This window comes from Bos indicus x Bos taurus, chromosome 19, assembly GCF_003369695.1.
Source record: "Bos indicus x Bos taurus breed Angus x Brahman F1 hybrid chromosome 19, Bos_hybrid_MaternalHap_v2.0, whole genome shotgun sequence".
NCBI classification, from domain to species: domain Eukaryota; kingdom Metazoa; phylum Chordata; class Mammalia; order Artiodactyla; family Bovidae; genus Bos; species Bos indicus x Bos taurus.
In genome coordinates this window covers 40560520-40578706 of record NC_040094.1, presented here as the reverse complement: position 1 = coordinate 40578706, position 18187 = coordinate 40560520, and the positions used below count along the sequence as shown (strand labels likewise).

Genomic DNA, 18187 nt, shown 5'->3' with positions numbered 1-18187 from the left:
ATTGCCTAACTACCCCACTCCAGTACTCTTGCCTGGAAATCCCATGGATGGAGGAGCCTGGTAGGCTGCAGTCCATGGGGTCGCTAAGTCGGACATGACTGAGCAACTTCACTTTCACCTTTCGCTTTCATGCATTGGAAAATGGCAACCCACTCCAGTGTTCTTGCCTGGAGAATCCCAGGGACAGGGGAGCCTGGTGGGCTGCCGTCTATGGGTCGCACAGAGTTGGACACGACTGAAGTGATTTAGCATAGCATAGCAATTGCCTAAGTGAATAATACTCAATTATATGATTACAGATTTGCATGTCAATATTGTAAAGGATAAAAACACAATGCTCCCACAAAAACTTCTTCCGTTATTTGATACCATACTAGCAATAGGACTCCTTTACCAGTTCCACTAGCAGGCAGCTCTGAAACCTGTAAGAGATCAGGTGATGGACATATGCTCCTTGGCTTATTGAGACATCACTAACAGGAAAGATGACCCGAAAGACAGCTGTATTGGACAATCTTTCCTACGTTAAAAAAAAAGTCCCAGAGGACTAAGAACACATTTTTTTCATCAAGAAAGCAAATACAACTCCAGAAAATTCCTCAAGTAACTAGACTTAAAAAAAAGTTTATCCCTTGAAAATTTTTTACATTTAAAAAGATTAATAATTATAGATTTTCTAAGATCACTGCTTTCTTAAAGGTGCACAAAATTGAAAAATATTCATTGTTAAAGTATTTATGGTGAACTGTCTTTGATACATATTTGCTAAATTTTATTTGTTATTTATTAATGTTAATAAAATACAATTAGAAACATTTCTAACTTGTTCAGAGTTTGTCTTTATGCAAACCACTGAGCATGTAATGCCTTTAAAATTTTTTTTGTATTTTAAAATGTTTTAAGTTGATGTATAACATATAAATTACAGGTGTACAATATAATGATTCACAAATTTTAAAGATTATACTCCATTTATAGTTATTATAAAATATTTGTTATGTAATTCCTTTAAATTATTTCATGTGGAAGAACTTATTTTAATTTAAGCTGTTAATTACAGCTCTACCATGATCAAAAACTAAATGTTTTAATACAAAATAATGCTTCAATTAGCTATATACTATATGTGTTTTATGCTTAATATTTGTGTATAAATTCATTTATTAGCAACAACTCAAATTGAATAATAAATCTATAAGCAGAACAGTATTCTATACTATTTGCTGTTTAATTCACTCCCAAGCAATTGATATTTCCAGTTACTGCTAAAATACTACAGTTGCAGTTGTCATAGTTTAATACCAGTTTCAAACAACAAAATATGTGATTATTGTGCATTACCTGCAATTTCCTCTTACAGTGTTTTTTAAAACAAAGAAGTTCTTAAATATTTCTAAAAAATGTGTCTGCCTTGGCAGTTGTTTTTAGTTTATAATGGAAATTGTGTCAATGATTTTTTTCTGTCTCTCCCTTTATATATGACTTTGATTTTATTTTTACTTAAAATATATGGAAGCAAAGCTAACTTAGAAAAGGCCATTCTAGGCTTAAACATTTGGTCTATGATAAAGCCAAGCATACAGTTTACAAAGACAATTTTCCCACTTTATGCTTAAGTACTTATAATTTTCCCACTTTATGCTTAAGTACTTTATTAAGGGAAATTCTCAATTCTAAGTGAAGTGAAGTGAAGTGAAGTCACTCAGTCGTGTCCGACTCTTTGCGACCCCATGGACTGTAGCCTACCAGGCTCCTCCCTCCATGGGATTCTCCAGGCAAGAGTACTGGAGTGGCTTGCCATTTCCTTCTCCAGGGGATCTTCCTGACCCAGGGATCGAACCCGAGCTTTACACATTTCAGGCAGAGGCTTTAACCTCTGAGCCACCAGGGAAGCCATTATCATTTCTAAAAGATAATGTAAAGTTAAAATGATGCTTTTTAAAAATTCAGTTTTGTTTATTTTTGGCTGTGCTGGGTCTTGGTTCCTAAGTGGGCTTTTTCTCTAGTTGCAGCACGTGAGGGGCCATGCTTTGTTGAAGTGCACAGGCTTCTCATTGCAGTGGCTTCTCTGTTGTGGAGCATGGGCTTTATGGTGCAAGGTCTTCAGTAGTTGGGGTGTGTGGGCTCAGTAGTTGTGGTTCCCAGGCTCCAGAGCACAGGCTCAATAGTTGTGGCGCATAAGCCTGGTTGCTCCTTGGCACGTGGGATCTTCTCGGACCAGGGATCAAACCCATGTCCTTGCACTGGCAGGCAGATTCTTTACCTCTGAGCTCTCAGGGAAGCCCTAAAGTGATACTTTTAAGGGATTTTAAAGTTTGAACAATGCTAATTTTAAGCCTTTTAAAAGAAGACAAATTTTCTGAGGTTTAATAAATCATGTCATGCCAAGTTTCAAATTCAGAAAGTTTGGATTGGATTTCTTATAAAAAATACCCAATGAGTTTTAGGTAGTTCCAACTTAGTAACATTTATTAATATCTTCCTATTGTTTAACTGTTTCCTAAAATATGTTCTTTCTCTTAACATAAAATACATTATTTTCCACTTGAACCCCTTATTTTTTTTAGTCAAGAAAACAAGTATTAATATAATGATTTTTAGCCAATTAATTTTATGCCAATTTTATACCAATTAATTTTTTAAGTTATCTGCATTATTTAGAGATGTTTTTACTACATTGATATGTAGTAAATGTTCAACCCCATTTTTATAGGACATGATTGCCCTGTGGCACAGATTTATAAGATCTAAAGAAAACCTTATATTACAAAAGTAATTTTTGCAGGGTTTTATTATTTTAGGATGACGATACACAAATAATTTAAATGTGAAATTTAGGAAACTTTTACCGAAATGAGCACAGGAGAACTCAAGTTATAAACTGACATAGCATGGATATAGGCACAAAGTCATAAAATTTCTTCCAAAATGTAATTATTTATTTTTTAAAACCATAATATTTTGCAAGTTATTGAAAATATGATCTGTCTGTATATTGTGCCCAATATCACTGGTGTATAACTGAAATTGGCTGACTGTTTTCACTGAATTGATTAGTCATATCAACTGTGTATGGCCTTCCCAGGTGGCCCTCGTGGTAAAGAACCTGCCTGCCAATGCAGGAGACATAAGAGACGCGGGTTTGATCCCTGAGTTGGGAAGACCCCTGGAGAAGGGCATGGCAACCCACTCCAGTATTCTTGCCTGGAGAATCCCCACAGGCAGAGGAGTCTGGCAGGTTACAGCCCATAGGGTTGCAAGGATTCTGACACAACTGAAACGATATGGATACAGACTGAATAGCCTTGACCTCATAAAAGACTTAAGAGGGAGCCTGGTTAGAGACTATATATATACCATGAAGATCTACATTACCATAATTAACTGTGTAACTTGGACCACTCCAAAATATTGACACTTGCCCTACTTACCTACGAAAGGACCTAGAGCTGCTCTCTTGACTTGAAGTACAAAGTTTAGTTTGAAACACATGTTATGCCAGAGTTGGAGGAATGTTTTAGTGGGAAATGTTACATCAAGGACTCCAGATAACTGAAGATCATCTCTGAACATATTAATGTTTGGAGCCATGCTTCCCCCATTAGTATATCTCTCAGCTTACCTCATTTGGCTACATACCACCCCATATTGTACTTGTTAATATTCCTTAAAGAGCTTAGGCAAATTATCGCTGATATATGTTTGGGGTAAATAAATATTTTCATTTTCTCCTCATAATGTGGCTGTTGGTACCCAAAAAGAGTTTTTCAGGTGAATTTTCATTATAAAATGTCATTTGGGGAGAGCAGAAAAGCAGACTTCTGGTAAACTATAAAAGAGTTTGTTTTGTGGGAATTCTATTCTCAAACAAAGATGGAATTTCCATCCTAGAATTATAGAATTTTGAAATGGAAGAGCTCATAAACGATTTTCCGCTCCAGCTGTTTATCAGAATAATCTGAAGCCCAAAGGTTAAGTGGGCTTCCCTGGTGGCTCAGCTGGTAAAGAATCTGCCAGCAATTTGGGAGACCTGGGCTCAGTCTCTGGGCTGGGAAGATCCCCTGCAGAAGAAAATGGCTACCCACTCCAGTATTCTGGCCTGGGCTGTATACTCCATGGGGTTGCAAAGAGTCAGACACTGAGCGACTTTGACTTTCAAAGGTTAAGTGACATATTGAAGATCACATAATTTGTTGCTTAGACAAGTTCCTAGAACGGTGTTTTTTCTTGGCCAGATGTTGTGACGTATATTATACTTCCTCGATTTTCTTTTTAAAACGTGGAAATTGAACATAATGTTATAAATAAAACTATTAGGCTAATCTCTCTCCTTGTTCATTTATAAGCCAGAAAGAAAAATCAAATGTAGAACAATCATGACAGATTTTTCAAAGAAATAGACACCACAGATTTGGGGCCCAACTCTACTCTGGACCCTCAAATATATGGTTTCTTCAACCCTACTTGGACAGAGAAATGTTAAAAGTTTTTTGCTTTTGTTTTTTGAGAAAGAGAACATTTGGCAATACAAAAAAGAAACAAAAAAACACATTTATTTGAGGGTAAGAGAAAAGTTTTTCCCAAATAACACGTGTAGCCATTTTGTTTCAATAATTTATAATTCAGGTATGCAGAAAGAATGACTGTATAACTGTTGCTCTCTTTAAATGAGAAGCTGGAGCCCAAGGGGCATGGAGTGGGGAAGATAAATCTTAGAAACTCAAATGACAAGTTCCTTCTACAGAGTGAGACACGGAAACCGCACAAACCCAGATTGTGCAATCTTGAAAGACAGTGAGTGATAAAGCAACTACTTCATAGATGAAGATAGACAACATGCTCTTGGACTTAAAAGGGACACCCTTCATGTGAGCAAGAAAAGAACATAATTTAGCTTAATATGAAGTTGCAATTAAGACCTAAGGGAAGGCTATCAAATAAATTTTTGAGCAGTTCTCCATGGTAACTTTAATGAGTCTACATTTTAGCTCTTTCTCAACATCCTCCATCTACAGCTTAAATGCACGCTGCAGTTGCCAGCCATGCCTGTGAATTCCTGATGTCCCAGCTGAGTGCTTCTGCCTCTGAACTCTAAAAAGCCCCTTGCTTGACAGGGGTTAACCATATCCGGAAAGCTTTAGAAGAGGTCTGCTGGGCAGCAGGATTACTGTCGATAAGAGGCCTCTTGTTGGACTGGAATCCAGGAGCTGTGGGAAACCCAGAAAAAGCAAGGCTCAGATGGGAATACAAAGGTATCAGCTCCTGACATTGGGAGTTCCTCTCTCCGCCAAACCCCAGAGTCAGGGAAGACTTGACATCTCCCCCAAATCCCACTCTCAAGTAAATTTCATTTGCTATCTCATCCTCAAGTTAGAATGAGTTACTAGTTAATTAATTAATGCAATTATGCAAGCATAATTGTAAGCCACTCTACTGACATATAAAGATGTTTTTAACCTTTAATTACCAGGAGAAAATGGAGAAAGTGGAGTTTGAGCACCTAACTTGAAGAAAAAACTAGGAAATAATAGTCCCTCCCACCATGCACACCACTCCCAACCCATTCTACCTAAAAAATCCTTTGATTGTGGGCTTTATTTTTATTTTAAAAATCATTATTTTAAATTAGGTCTTAAAGAAAGAAGTTGGCATTTCTTATTCTTTTCAGAGTGGTCTGGGAAATGCTACATCAATACATCTGAGAAAAAAAAATAGGAAAACAAGATCCCTTGTAATTTTGTTTTTGAATCAATACCCGAAATAATGACCAGAAAAAAAAATCTACCGGTGCGTCAGCAAGCAGGATGCTCGGCCAGTCAGCTTCATCCTTCCCCCCTGAGCTGTGGGCTCCACGCCGCCGTTTCGGGTCCCTAGAGCAGATAGATAATGTAGGACAGAATGACCAGGCCTATGATGGCAAAGAACATCAGGATGAAAATATCCAGCATTGTGGAGTCCTTGGCCGAGGACGCCTCTGGATTCCGGGGAAATGTGAGCACGGAGACTGCAGCCAGTGGAGAGAAATGGCTCCCCCTTCCCTCTACAGCTTAGCCCTCCTTTCCCCCTCCCCCTCCCAGTGCCTGAGACTAAGGGATACTGCGGCTCCATCGGCAGCTTACTACCCGCCCCCGCTCCCCCTTCCTTCGCCAACCAATCAGAAAGCTTGGGAGCGGGTAACCAAGGAACTGCTCGATTTAGACCAGGCAGAAATGAAGAGGCTCAATTTCTCTCCAGGAACCCAATCCTACCCTTTGTATCTAAATGGAGTCTGAATATTATGGAAGTAGGGAAGAGATCTGACCTGTATCCAGGTGCCCAAGGAATATCTCCTGAGTGCTTTTCTTCTTACTTTTTCCTCTCATGAATCCTTGGCAAAGGAACTCAAAATGATGGTTGGGGGCTGGGTGGGCCATTGGCACGTTGTAAAGTCAGGTTATGGAGGGACAAGGACAAAGGTCTCAAGTGTGTTTCAGATGGCATCTCAGGGGGTTGGAGCTGAGACTTACGGGATTCCTATATTATGTCAGATATTGCACTCGTGGTGTAATTTCAACCTCCCTGCAAGTCTTTTATAGATGAGGCTCAGAGATGATCAGTAACCTGCCTAATGTTTCATTGGAAAGGCCAGAGACCAATTCAAAATTAGGCTTGTCCACTCCGGAATCCACATTCTTCTCTCGCCCCAGACTGGCCCACCCTGGTAATCTGAAATCCCCCCTCAGGCCCACCTGGGCTTCTCAGCTTGCAACATTTTGCACAGATCCTTCCTATTACAGTGTGAGCATCAGAGGCCTCTCCTTGAACCTTTCCTTATCTCTTTATGGTCATTTCCCACATCCTTATCCTCTCTTATATCCTCCTCAGAGCTCATTGCAGTGTTATACCCAGAGAGGGCACTACAGAACTCTGGGTCAGGCCCATTCCCCATGCAGTTAAGTGTTTAGAAATGCAACTCAAGTGACTTTTCTTATTGAAGTAGAGTTGATTCACAAATTTGTGTTAATTTCTGCTGTATAGCAAAGTGATTCAGTTGTACATATATAACTTTTTCATATTTTTCAAGTGGCTTTTTCTGAGGGGAAAGGAGAATTGATGTTTCATAGTTTAAGCTGGGTGGTGGGTAGTTATGCCTTCTTGTTTTTATTATGCCTTTTGCCTTATTTCCTATTAAATTAAAAAAACAAAAGCAAATTCCCTGTGACACCTCTGAGGCCTAGTGCCCTTGGCTCCACCCTAACTAGATCCTTTGAGGGGCACAGGATGAGGGCAGCAGCAGCCCCTTCATCATGCTAAGCCTCAGGAACTTAGGCTGGTTTAGAAGGGAGTCAGGAAACTGCTCGTGTGGGTTTGCACAGGGAGGCAGGGCAAGAGCTTCCTGTGAGTTGGGAGTGGAGACTTGGCACTGGTTCCCTCCCAAGCAGACTGTCCCGAAAAGGGGAATGAATGAAGCCTCCTGGGGAGAGGGGGCTACAGCTCTGCAGCAAACAGGAGGCAGGCCAATGGAGGCACGATTTGCCAACTCATTGCCTGCTACTGGGGACACATTAAGCCGCCCGTGGTGTCAGAGGGGGAGCAGGTGTCAGTACCATCTGTAATTATCCCACCCAGCGCTGCCTCAGCTGCTCAGAGCAGCCGTGTCATCTCCTGATCACAAAGGCTCTCGTTTTGGGGAAAGCCCTTTTCCTCTCCACCCTGCTGCTATCCTGAATCCAGGGGAAGCCTGAATTCTGTACCCGGAGTGAAGAACACCCCTCTCCACAAGGCCGCAGCAAGAGGCTGGCTGGTGGCCCCGACCTGTGGACAAAGGATCTGGATTCCTTCTCTGCCACCTCCTTTTCCCAACCCGGCAGAAAAGGGGAGGCGGGCTGCCTGACCTTGTCTAAGTTCAGACCCAACGCACCTGGAGCAAAGAACTGAGCCTGGGAGATACCGGGAGGCAAAGCGTGTGGGTGCCAGGCTCCTGTCAAGGTCATGGCAGGAAGCCAGGAGCATCACATTGGGGTCCTAAGACCTCCAGTCCTGCCACTAGCTGGTGTGACTCCCACCAAACCACTGCCTTTCTGGGCTTCAGGGAACCCCATCTGTAAGATGGATATCAAGCAGTTACTTCTTTTATAGGGCTGTTCATAAAGTCAAAGGGGAAAAAAAGTGTGTCTAAAATGCCCCCAAGGAGACAGGACACACACACACACACCACCTCAGGACCAGAGAGAGCAAGCCAAGTCCGCAGGTAAAAATTATACTTTTATTTGAGTCACCAGGAGAAAGATTCACTTGTGGTCCAAGTCAAATGTTCAGAATCATAACAGGCCAGAAAGATTTGATCCCAAGCACAAGCCCACGAGGGAGGGGACCAAAACAGACCAAGAAAAGACGACCACCCCATATAAAAAGATGAACGGACGGCTTCACACACACACACACACGCACACACACACACAGATGAAATGTTTGGACAGAGGCAAATTTCACGTGATCATTTCTATTTCTTTTTAAATACAGGTTTGTGGGGTGGTATTTTTTTTTTCCAGCTATTAAAAAAAAAGGCCCAAAAGTGCATATGTGAGGGGGAAAAGGCAGAAATTAAGCAATAAAGTAGTTTTCCCTGGAGGGACATGAGGAAGAAAACAGGAAGCAATATTGAGAGAATTCACTTTTCTCAGCACTGGGCTTCTTGCATTTTATTATTGGTCCGCTAAAGTTATATTCACATTCTAGCTTTGTTGCATCTTCTTTCCTGGGATTAGATTGGCAAAAAAAAAAAAAAACCCTCTGTGAACTGTAGGAAAAACCAGGGACTCGGCCCAGCCCTCAGGTTCTGTGCTCTGCTAGGGATGGATGATTGTGGAAAGGAATAAGGACTCTCAGCAGCCCCTAGGTCCCTCAGCACCAGTGTGATAGTCCCTCCTCTCTCTGGGGGTGTGTAAGAAAAGGTCCCCTATTTTTAGGATGGAAGGAACCAAGGGTTGGCAGCAAGATTCCAGTGGCTGGCTTGCCTTGTTTTGGAAGAAAAATTAGGCTGAATGAAAACAGGCTACTTGTTGCTCCCCAGCCCTCCTCCCAGCCTCTCACTTCCCTGCCAACCACAGGTTCTCCAACAGGATATGTCTCTCTGACCTTTGGTTCCAGAATCCACATTGTGCTTTGAGATTAAGAGGAAATAGAATGGACTAGCATCTGCCCACGGCTCCCAAAATTGTTCCTTCTCTGCTTCCGTCATCCCCCACACTGCCCAATATAAGACTCTCCACCCGCCCTCACCATGGCTGTGGCCAAGGAGGGAAAGGGATTGGTCAGGCAGAGGCTCAAGCCTCTGATCTGGGGTAAATATTCCCAAGGCAACTCACAAGCAGTGAGGACTAGATGTTAAACGTGCCTGCAGGCCCCTCCCTCTCCTGCAAGGCACAAGGATGCAAAGATATCAACCGTAGGGCCTGAGTCAGTGGACTTGGGGTAAAGATGGGAGGGGGAGACCCAGAAGGGTGACAGGAAAGCCCAGAGATGAATAAAATCAGGCAAGGGTGGTCATAGCCACCCACGAGTGAAGAAGGGACTTGGAGATAGCACCATCTTTCCCTTCCTCAACCTGGGTCTGTGCTTCCAGTTTTATAAGCCCTGGGACCCTCTCCCTTCACTTCAAGGAGGCCTTAGGTAAATGAGCGAGCTGGGGGCAGGGGAGGGGGCTGGGAGTGGGCAGGAAGAGGGGAGAACACTGCGTAGGTGACACAGGTCCCCCAGCTCCCTATTCTACAGCCCAGGACACAGAGATGGGGGAAAAGTATCTGCCTGGAGTCATGAAGTCTTTCCTCTCCCCCCTCCGCCAGCAAGCTACAGGCCCCAATATCAGCCCCCACCAAGTACACACCCCCTCCTCACTTCTGCACTTTGGAAAGGGGGGGTGGTGGGCTTCCTCCATTCAGGGATAGAAGGAAAGGAGGGATTCTCATTCCAAAGAAAACAGAAGGAACTTCTCTCCCTCAAGGACCTCCCCTCTGTGTACCCTCCAGAAAGCCCGCACCCTGCCTGCTTCTCTCATGCTCGCACTCACACTCGCCCGTCACAGACATCTGCAGACACCCCCTCCTTCCCCTTCAGGGAAGTCGTGGAGATACAGAGCGGGCTGTGGCTTCGCACAGTCCAGTCCCCCTGGGGTCAGATCAGGTGGTGTGGGATAGGGGGAGGCCATGGAAGGCCCCAAGCTGCCTTCCCAGGAGGATCAGCCCGTCTAACCAGGTCTCAGGGGCTGGGCTGCACGGCCGAGAGGCCTGAGGCTTCCTTGCCCCATCTTTCAGGAGGAGGCAAGCCAGGGACCCCGGAGACTCACTGGGAGGGAGAGAAAAGGGCTGCAAAGAGAACACCCCGTTCCCCTCTTTCCTGCAGCTGTCCCTAAAGCAGAAAGGTGAGACCCGGACCCAAGCCGAGCTTCCAGCTCCTTGCCCATACCAGGCCCGGTTGAGCAGGAGAGTGAAATCACAGTGTGAAAAGGAACCATGTGGGGAAGGATGAATGAATACCAAAGCAGGAACTTTACCCGCCTCTGTCAACCTTGAGCGGGAAGAGGGTGGTGAGGGGCCCTCTCGGAGGGCCGGCAGCCCCATCTCTGAGAAGCAGAGGCAGAGCCCATCTCACTGGCACAACAGGAGCACCCTCCCCACCCCCATCCCCATCCCAGGGCACGGACAGCGGGGTCCCACTCCTGGGAATGTGTGGAGCCCCTCCTCTGGGAGTCCTGGGGGTCTGGGGCTCACCCCAGTCCTGGAATGTTTGGATGTATGAGGAGGTGGGTAGGAGGGGCTGAGGGGGCAGAAAAGAGAGAAGGCAGAGGCCTGGGAGCCAACGGGTCACCCACCCAGACCGTCCCCACAGGCCTTGGCCTCCCACAGAGCGGTTCACACGTGTTCCATCCAGAGAGAAAACCAAGAAGTTGGTCAAGGGGAAAACCTGCCAGAAGGGGAGCCGCGAAAGTGGCAGAACAAGGCTTCGGTTGGCAAAAGAAGCTGGAAGAGGGGGAGGAAAAACAAGCTGTCGCAGAATTTAAAAAACAGAGACACCGAAGGGTGGACAGGTCACGCCCAGGACAGACGCGATGCTGTGGAATGCACTGAAGACGGATGGGGCGGGCGGTGCCCGGCGGGCTCAGATGGCCTCCACGTAGTTGGCTGGCAGCATCCCCGTGTCACCGGTGCGCTCCACGGTCCCGTACATCCAGCCGTCGTCGATCTGCTGCACGTTGACAATGGTGTCCCCATCTTGGAAGGAGACCTCGTCCTCGTCGGCAGCACTGTAGTCGTACACAGCACGGTACCGCTTCTGCAGGGGTGGGGGCGCGGTCAGTCAGGGGTGCCTACCTCTCTGGGACCCCAGAGCAGAGGGGACCAGGAGCCGGGAGACAAGGACGGGCTAGGCTCTGCCTCAAGTTTTCTCACCTCTGTGTCACACTTTCTGAGAGCGATCACCTTATTAACACTACTGCATCTGGCACCTCCTAAGGGCCAGACACAAACAGGTATGGAGGTTACAGGACCTCCACCCTGTCTCTCGGAACAGGAATGCTGAACTGTCCTGTGGACACCATGCTGGGTTGAGTTTAAAAGGATGACTTGCCCTGCGTGCTATTATCTGTATTATTATAAACACCAGTCTTTGTTTTTTCTTTTTAAGCTGTTGATGAATTTGTTTCTTAAGTTCAGGATAAAGACCAACTCCTGGGAGAAAAAACTCCAGGTGATACAAGAAGTACCTGTCAGGTCCCACCTTCCAACCTCAGCCAAAGTCTCGTGTTTAAACCCCAAGCTCTAGGAAATGTCCAATAAAAACACATGAAATCCAACTGTCATCTTGGAAGCAGGCAAGATTCTAAAGTCCTCTGACCATCACTGCCCTTGACACTGACTTGTCTCTGGGAGTCAGCTTAGTCTTTAGGGTCCCCCAGGCTAGGTTCTGGGATCTGTTTGGGTCCAAGGCTGGATGAATCCATTAGAAATCTCCAGAATCTGCCCCAGCACCCCACCCCACCTCCAATACCCTGTTCAGACCTTCTGTTTCCACTCCCCTGGTCTGCCTCCTCCCACTGTTCATCTACTGTGATCTCAGGGGGAGCTTTCCAAAATGCAAACCTGATGAAGTTACTTCCTGGCTTTAAACCCTTCAGAGGCCCCTTATCCTATTTAGCACAAAACTTCCCAATCCCCTCCAACCCAGCAGAAACCAGCTTCATCAGCCCTGAAGAGTATGGAGTAAGAGATTACAACGCTCCAGGCTTCTTATCCTGCTTTCCAGATGAGGAAATACAGGTTCTAAGAAAGTAACCTAATTCCTGCAGAATTGATCCATAACCTCTCCCAATCCAGTGCTCTTCATGTACTACTTTTATAACCAGAAAAATAAATATTAGAAACCACCACCAAATAAAAAAGAGGTCACAATCCTCATGGAATGACTGAAGTGACCTCGGTCCTTACCACCAACTGTGCCTTTAATCTCTTGGGCCAAGTCACCACCATCTACGCCTGCATCCTGTAACAGCCACCCAACTCATCTCCCTGCTTCCACCCTCAACTTTTTATTGCTGCTTCTCAACACAGCTGCTGAAGCCAGCTTTTAAAACACAAAAAAGCCCTTACTCTGCACAGCTTGCCAGTCATGATGGCCTCCTGGCAGCCTGAAAGACAAAGTTGTAGTCGCTCAGTCATGTCCGACTCTTTGCGACCTCAGGGACCGTAGCATGCCAGGCTCCTCTGTTCATGGAATTCTCCAGGCAAGAATACTGGAGTGGGTAGCCGTTCCCTTCCAGGGAATCTTTCCAACCCAGGGATTGAACCTAGGTCTCCTGCATCGAGGACAGATTCTTTACTGTCTTAGCCACCAAGGAAGCCTGAAGCCTACAAGTCCCTGTATGATCAGACCTCATCCCTCTCCAGTCACCTTGGCTTTCCCACTGATCTTTGAACTCTCCTAGAACACTCCTGCCTCAGGGCCTTCACACTTGCTGTTCTTCTCCACTACTCATTCCTTTACTGATCCCTTTGCTGCCCCCACCCCTTCTCACCGTGCTGTCTTTTTCTTTATCTATGACCTTTTGCCACATACCTACTTATCTATTCATGTTTGTCTCCCTGACTGGAATGTAAGTTCCAAGAGGGCAGGAAGGTGAACTTTTACTCAGATCAAATCCTTTCTGTCCAGAACATGCTCAGTAAGTATTTGAAGCACTGGCTGGTCTATCGGGAACCTTAGCCTTCAGATGACCTCTCAGACTGCGTTCCTTCCCTCACTTGTGCCTCACTCGAGGCACCAGCAGGTCTCTTATCTCAGGCTACTTTATTTCTCTGAGAATTGTCCCGCCTGAGTTTTTCTTCCTAAAGGTTGTCCAACAGAACAAAACAAAACAAAAAAAGGGTGTCCAAGAAGGGACGTCTTTTCTAAAGGGACGTCCAGGAAGCCTTCCCTAGGCTCACCCCACCTCCCACACCTCCCTCCGCCAGGGCCACTCACCCCGCCGCCGCCTGGGGCGCTGCGCTGTATGGACGCTGGGGCTGCAGGCTCCTTGTAGCCACCATAGGACTGGGCTGCCGGCTGCTGCTGGGGCTGCTGGTACACTGGAAGCCAGCAGGAGACAGGCTCAGGACCTGTCCTGCCAAACCCAGAGCCTCCCAGAGCCGCCCCCTTCTTCCATGAGACCACGTCATGTACTTCCAACTCCGCAAGCTTGCTCAACCCCCACTTCCCAAGGGCTTCTGTCTGTGTGCACACACACTGCTGTCACGCCCCAGTGGCACCTTCCCCGTCACAGCAGGAGGCCAGCACAGCCCTGACCCTGGTGTTCATGCCCTGGGTAGGGACGGGACCTGGGGTGGGTGTGGGTGTGGGTGTGTGTGTGTACTCGAGGCTTCCCTCTCACCTCCTCCTGTGTGTGTGTGTTTCATGCCCTGGGTAGGGATGTGTGTGTTTGTGTGTGTGTGTGTGTGTGTGTGCATGCCCTGGGTAGGGATGGGACTTGGGGTGTGTGTGTTTATGCCCTGGGTAGGGATGTGTGTGTGTGTGTGTTCACGCCCTGGGTAGGGATGGGACCTGGTGTGTGTGCGCGTATGTGCATGTGTGTGCGTTCATGCCCTTGCTGGGACGGGACCCGTTTGTGTGTGTGTGTGTGTGTGTGTGTGTGTGTGTGTGTGTGTACTCGAGGCTTCCCTCTCACCTCCTCCCCACCTTGCCTCAGGTCCTCGGTCCCCACAGCCCTCCCACTCACCTGGGGTGCTGGCGGGGATGTGGTGAGGCTGCTGCTGCTCCTGGGGCCGCCGGTAGCTGCTCTCCTGGGGATCTCGGCGCTCGCACTCCAGACCCTCACCACCACTGGGACCCATGCGACTCTTCTCAAACTCCTCGTGGTATTTTATCTGCAGGGACAGAAAGCACTGGGTGAAGGACCCACAGCAAACCAACCAAAGCTCCCCTTTTCCGTTGCCACTCAAGATCCTGGGACGGGAGAGACTCCTGCAGGACTCCAGGCAAAGAGAGCCAGGTTCTCAACAGGGGTGTACCGCGACGTGCCCTCAGACAAGCACTTAACCTCTCCAAGCCTTGTTTCCTCCTTACAGAAGTGAGCATCAGGATCTCCCCTCAGGGGTTGCTGGAGGATGCGAAGAGATGACGGATGTAAAAGGGCCACGTCAGCTAAAGTGTTAGTGCCTCAATTGTGTCTGACTCTTTGCAACCCAATGGACTGTAGCCTGCCGGGCTCCTCTGTCCATGGGATTTTCCCAGCAAGAATACTGGAGTGGGTTGCCATTCCCCTCAGAAGGGAATGAATGTTAAATGAAAGCACCAGACAAATGTAAGCTGTCAGTTTTATGTCCCTGTGGCAGGGCTGGAGCTGCCCCGCTTCCACCCTGGCCCATAGCAGTGACTATGGGCTTACAGAGCAGGTTTACAGAGCATCTGCTAGGTGCCAGGCACTACGCCAGGCGTTCTGCATCACAGGCTCATTTTACCATGTCAGCACCTATACGGGGGTACAGTATAGTCCCCGTATAACAGATAAGAAGGAGACTAAAGCACTGACAAGCAACACGAGTTACCCATGCTCACAGAGATTTCAGAGCCCGTGTTCTTAACCAGCAGGCGATTCTGCCTCTTGTGGGCATGACCTCATAAAGCTCCACTGAGGACCCCAGCTTGCAGGACAAGAAATGTCCGGCCCTCTCCAAGGGTATGTCAGTACCTGGAAGATGAAGTCCTTCTCTCCTTGGGTTAAAAAATGGGCAAAAAGAGACCTGAAGAAGCCACACACCCAAGGTCTTCACCAAGGACCACCAGGACCCAGAATTGTGTTCTTAAAGTCTGGTCTTCAGACTATCTGCTGAACGCAGGTTCCAGGACCTTCCATAGAATCTACAATATCAGGGCTGGGGTTTTGGAATATGCACCTTTATTTTTTTTTCTTTTTTTGGAGGGAATATGCACTTCTAAGGGACTTCCCAGGTGGCGCTAGTGGTAAAGAACCCACCTGCTAACTCAGGAGACATGGGTTCGATCCCTGGGTTGGGAAGATCCCCTGGAGGATGGCATGGCAACCCACTCCAGTATTCTTGCCTGGAGAAATCCCACGGACAGAGGGGCCTGGCGGGCTACAGTCCATAGAGTAGGTATACAATCCATAGCACAAAGAGTCAGACATGACTGAAGAGACTTAGCATGCACAGACACATGCACTTCTAAAAGCTTCCCGAGGTGAGTCTGAGTCTTGAAGGCTCAAGTTTGAGAACCAGTGGTCTGGAGCAGAGGTTGGCAAACTCAGGTCCATGAGCCCACAGCCCATTTGCTCATGGTCTGCATATGAGCTAAGAACGGGTACTACGTTTAGTAATGTTTGAAGCCTGTGCGGAGAGTTAAAAGGAATAAGATTGGTAACACATGAAATTTCTATGAAATTCAAATTTCAGTGTCCAGAAATAAAGTTCTCCTAGAACAGTCACACCCATTCATCTCCCTATTATCTCTGGCTGCTCTCACGCTGTCGCTACAGAGCTGAGTAGCTTTGACAGGCCCTTTGGCCCACAAAGCCTAAAACATTTACTCTCTGGAGCTCTACAGAAAAAGTCTGCTGTCCCTTCTTTGCTCAAATATTCCTGTTGGTAATATCTGTTTCAGCACAATCCTCCCAAATTGCACCTATTGTATAAATTACACAGAAGTACCACTTTATGGGAAATAGATGGGGAAACAGTGGAAACAGTGTCACTTTATTTTTCTGGGCTCCAAAATCACTGCAGATGGTGACTGCAGCTATGAAATTAAAAGACACTTACTCCTTGGAAGGAAAGTTATGTCCAACCTAGATAGCATATTCAACAGCAGAGACATTATTTTGCCAACAAAGGTCCGACTAGTCAAGGCTATGGTTTTTCCTGTGGTCATGTATGGATGTGAGAGTTGGACTGTGAAGAAGGCTGAGCGCTGAAGAATTGATGCTTTTGAACTGTGGTGTTGGAGAAGATTCTTGAGAGTCCCTTGGACTGCAAGGAGATCCAACCAGTCCATTCTGAAGGAGATCAGTCCTGGGATTTCTTTGGAGGGAATGATGCTGAAACTGAAACTCCAGTACTTTGGCCACCTCATGCGAAGAGCTGACTCTTTGGAAAAGACTCTGATGCTGGAAGGGATTGGGGCAGGAGGAGAAGGGGACGACAGAAGATAAGATGGCTGGATGGCATCACTGACTCGATGGACGTGAGTCTCAGTGAACTCCAGGAGTTGGTGATGGACAGGGAGGCCTGGCATGCTGCGATTCATGGGGTCGCAAAGAGTCAGACATGACTGAGCGACTGAACTGAACTGAACTGAACCACTTTACACCCATGAAATGTCTATACACATTTGTGTGTAAAACGTACAAATATGAAAAAAACAAAAGATGAAAAAGAACCAGAGTCAGGAGTTCTAGGATTTTCTGCCTGCATTCCCAGTGGCAACATGCCCACATCCCACCTTGAGGACCTACTGACTTTTCAGAGAGGAAATTTAGGGGGAAGAAAGCAAGCAACCGAGGAGAGGTGGGAGGTCCATGGTTAGCGCTCTGGAAGCGCTGGGCTGGGGCTGGTGGAGGAGGTGGGACAGTCCCCCCGCCTCCCCCGCAGAGGAAACTCAGAAAGGGGGACACAGAAAACTGGTCTGGTCCTGAGCAGACCCAGGCCTGAATTCTCTCCAGACCTCAGACCACCACCCGCCTGGAGGCTGGCTCTCACTTCCTGTTCACTAGGATCCTGCCCTGTGCTGCTCCCAGTGGAAAAGGGGGTGGGGTGAGGGGGACAGGGTATGGAGGGGGCAAAGCCTGTCCTGCCTCCAGGAGCAGAAGGAACCTGCAATTCTGTGCCCTGAAGTCCCTGCCTGATCCAGCTGTCCGAGCCCAGGTGCTCCCATGGCCCACCCCTTCTCACTTTCTTTGCTTTCTCAAATCCGCTTTATAAGGTGGGCAAGAGCTAAAACTCAGCCAGAAGCAGCCGGGCTACAGGTCTGCAGGGGTGATCAACTGGGCCCACCCACATCTCCCTGCTGCTCTTCCGCTGTTGAATGATGGTGACTTGCTGCAGCCCGGGCTGAGAGAACAGGTCGGGCAGCAGCATAGCTTGGGATGGGCCGGTGGGGAGGTAGGGAGTGCCTCACTTAGGGCTTTGGGTCAGCATGAGCCCCCCTCCTCCTCTCACCCCTTTCCATCATGCCCAAGCAAGGACCCACACCCAAAGAGCAAAATAAACTGAGCCAGTTCCGGAAGGGGAGACAGCTGGCCCTGGTCAGACTGAAAACCCATCGGATCCCCAAACTCCCATGAAGTAGAACACCGAGGGGTGAAGGTCAAAGGCCAGCGTCCTGCTCTCAGATCCCTAAGACAAGGGCAAAGGTGAGAGTCTCTCTTGAGCCCACTCAGTGAGCCCCCCTCCTCTGGCAAGGAGTCGGGGGGCGTGGGGGCAAGGAGAGGCCTCTAGGCTCTCAAGGCAACTGCCCTTCTGACTTCTGTCCTGGGGGTGGGAAAGGTTAGCTTTCCGTGTTTACTTTCTGGTAATGAAAAGAGGCCTGACCCTGGGAGCCGGTGACCACGGGGAGGCAGACAGAGGCCTGCCCCGGGCCCTGAGGGAGCCAGGACGTGGGCTGAGGGGCAGGCCCCCGCTACCCTGGTTGACAGCCCACTTCTTGG

At 47.4% G+C, this 18187-nt stretch overlaps 1 protein-coding gene and 1 long non-coding RNA gene across 3 annotated transcripts in view; both read right to left on the bottom strand.

Annotated features, from left to right (window-relative positions):
- Positions 1-4531: 4531 nt before the first annotated feature.
- LOC113878557 lies at positions 4532-6062 on the bottom strand. The gene is made up of 2 exons (XR_003507023.1): positions 5786-6062; positions 4532-5207 (listed from the first exon to the last, which is right to left on the bottom strand). It is a non-coding gene; the product is annotated as an uncharacterized LOC113878557 (long non-coding RNA).
- A 2161-nt stretch (positions 6063-8223) lies between these two features.
- Positions 8224-18187, bottom strand: part of LASP1 (LIM and SH3 protein 1) — a 41097-nt gene continuing 31133 nt past the window's right edge. For both annotated transcript variants that reach the window (XM_027519755.1, XM_027519756.1), the window contains 3 exons: positions 14246-14393; positions 13495-13598; positions 8224-11310 (listed from right to left, as the gene is read on the bottom strand). In XM_027519755.1, coding sequence (XP_027375556.1) covers positions 11137-11310; positions 13495-13598; positions 14246-14393 — 426 coding nt within the window. In that variant the 3' untranslated portion in view covers positions 8224-11136. The remainder of the gene's footprint in view (positions 11311-13494; positions 13599-14245; positions 14394-18187) is intronic.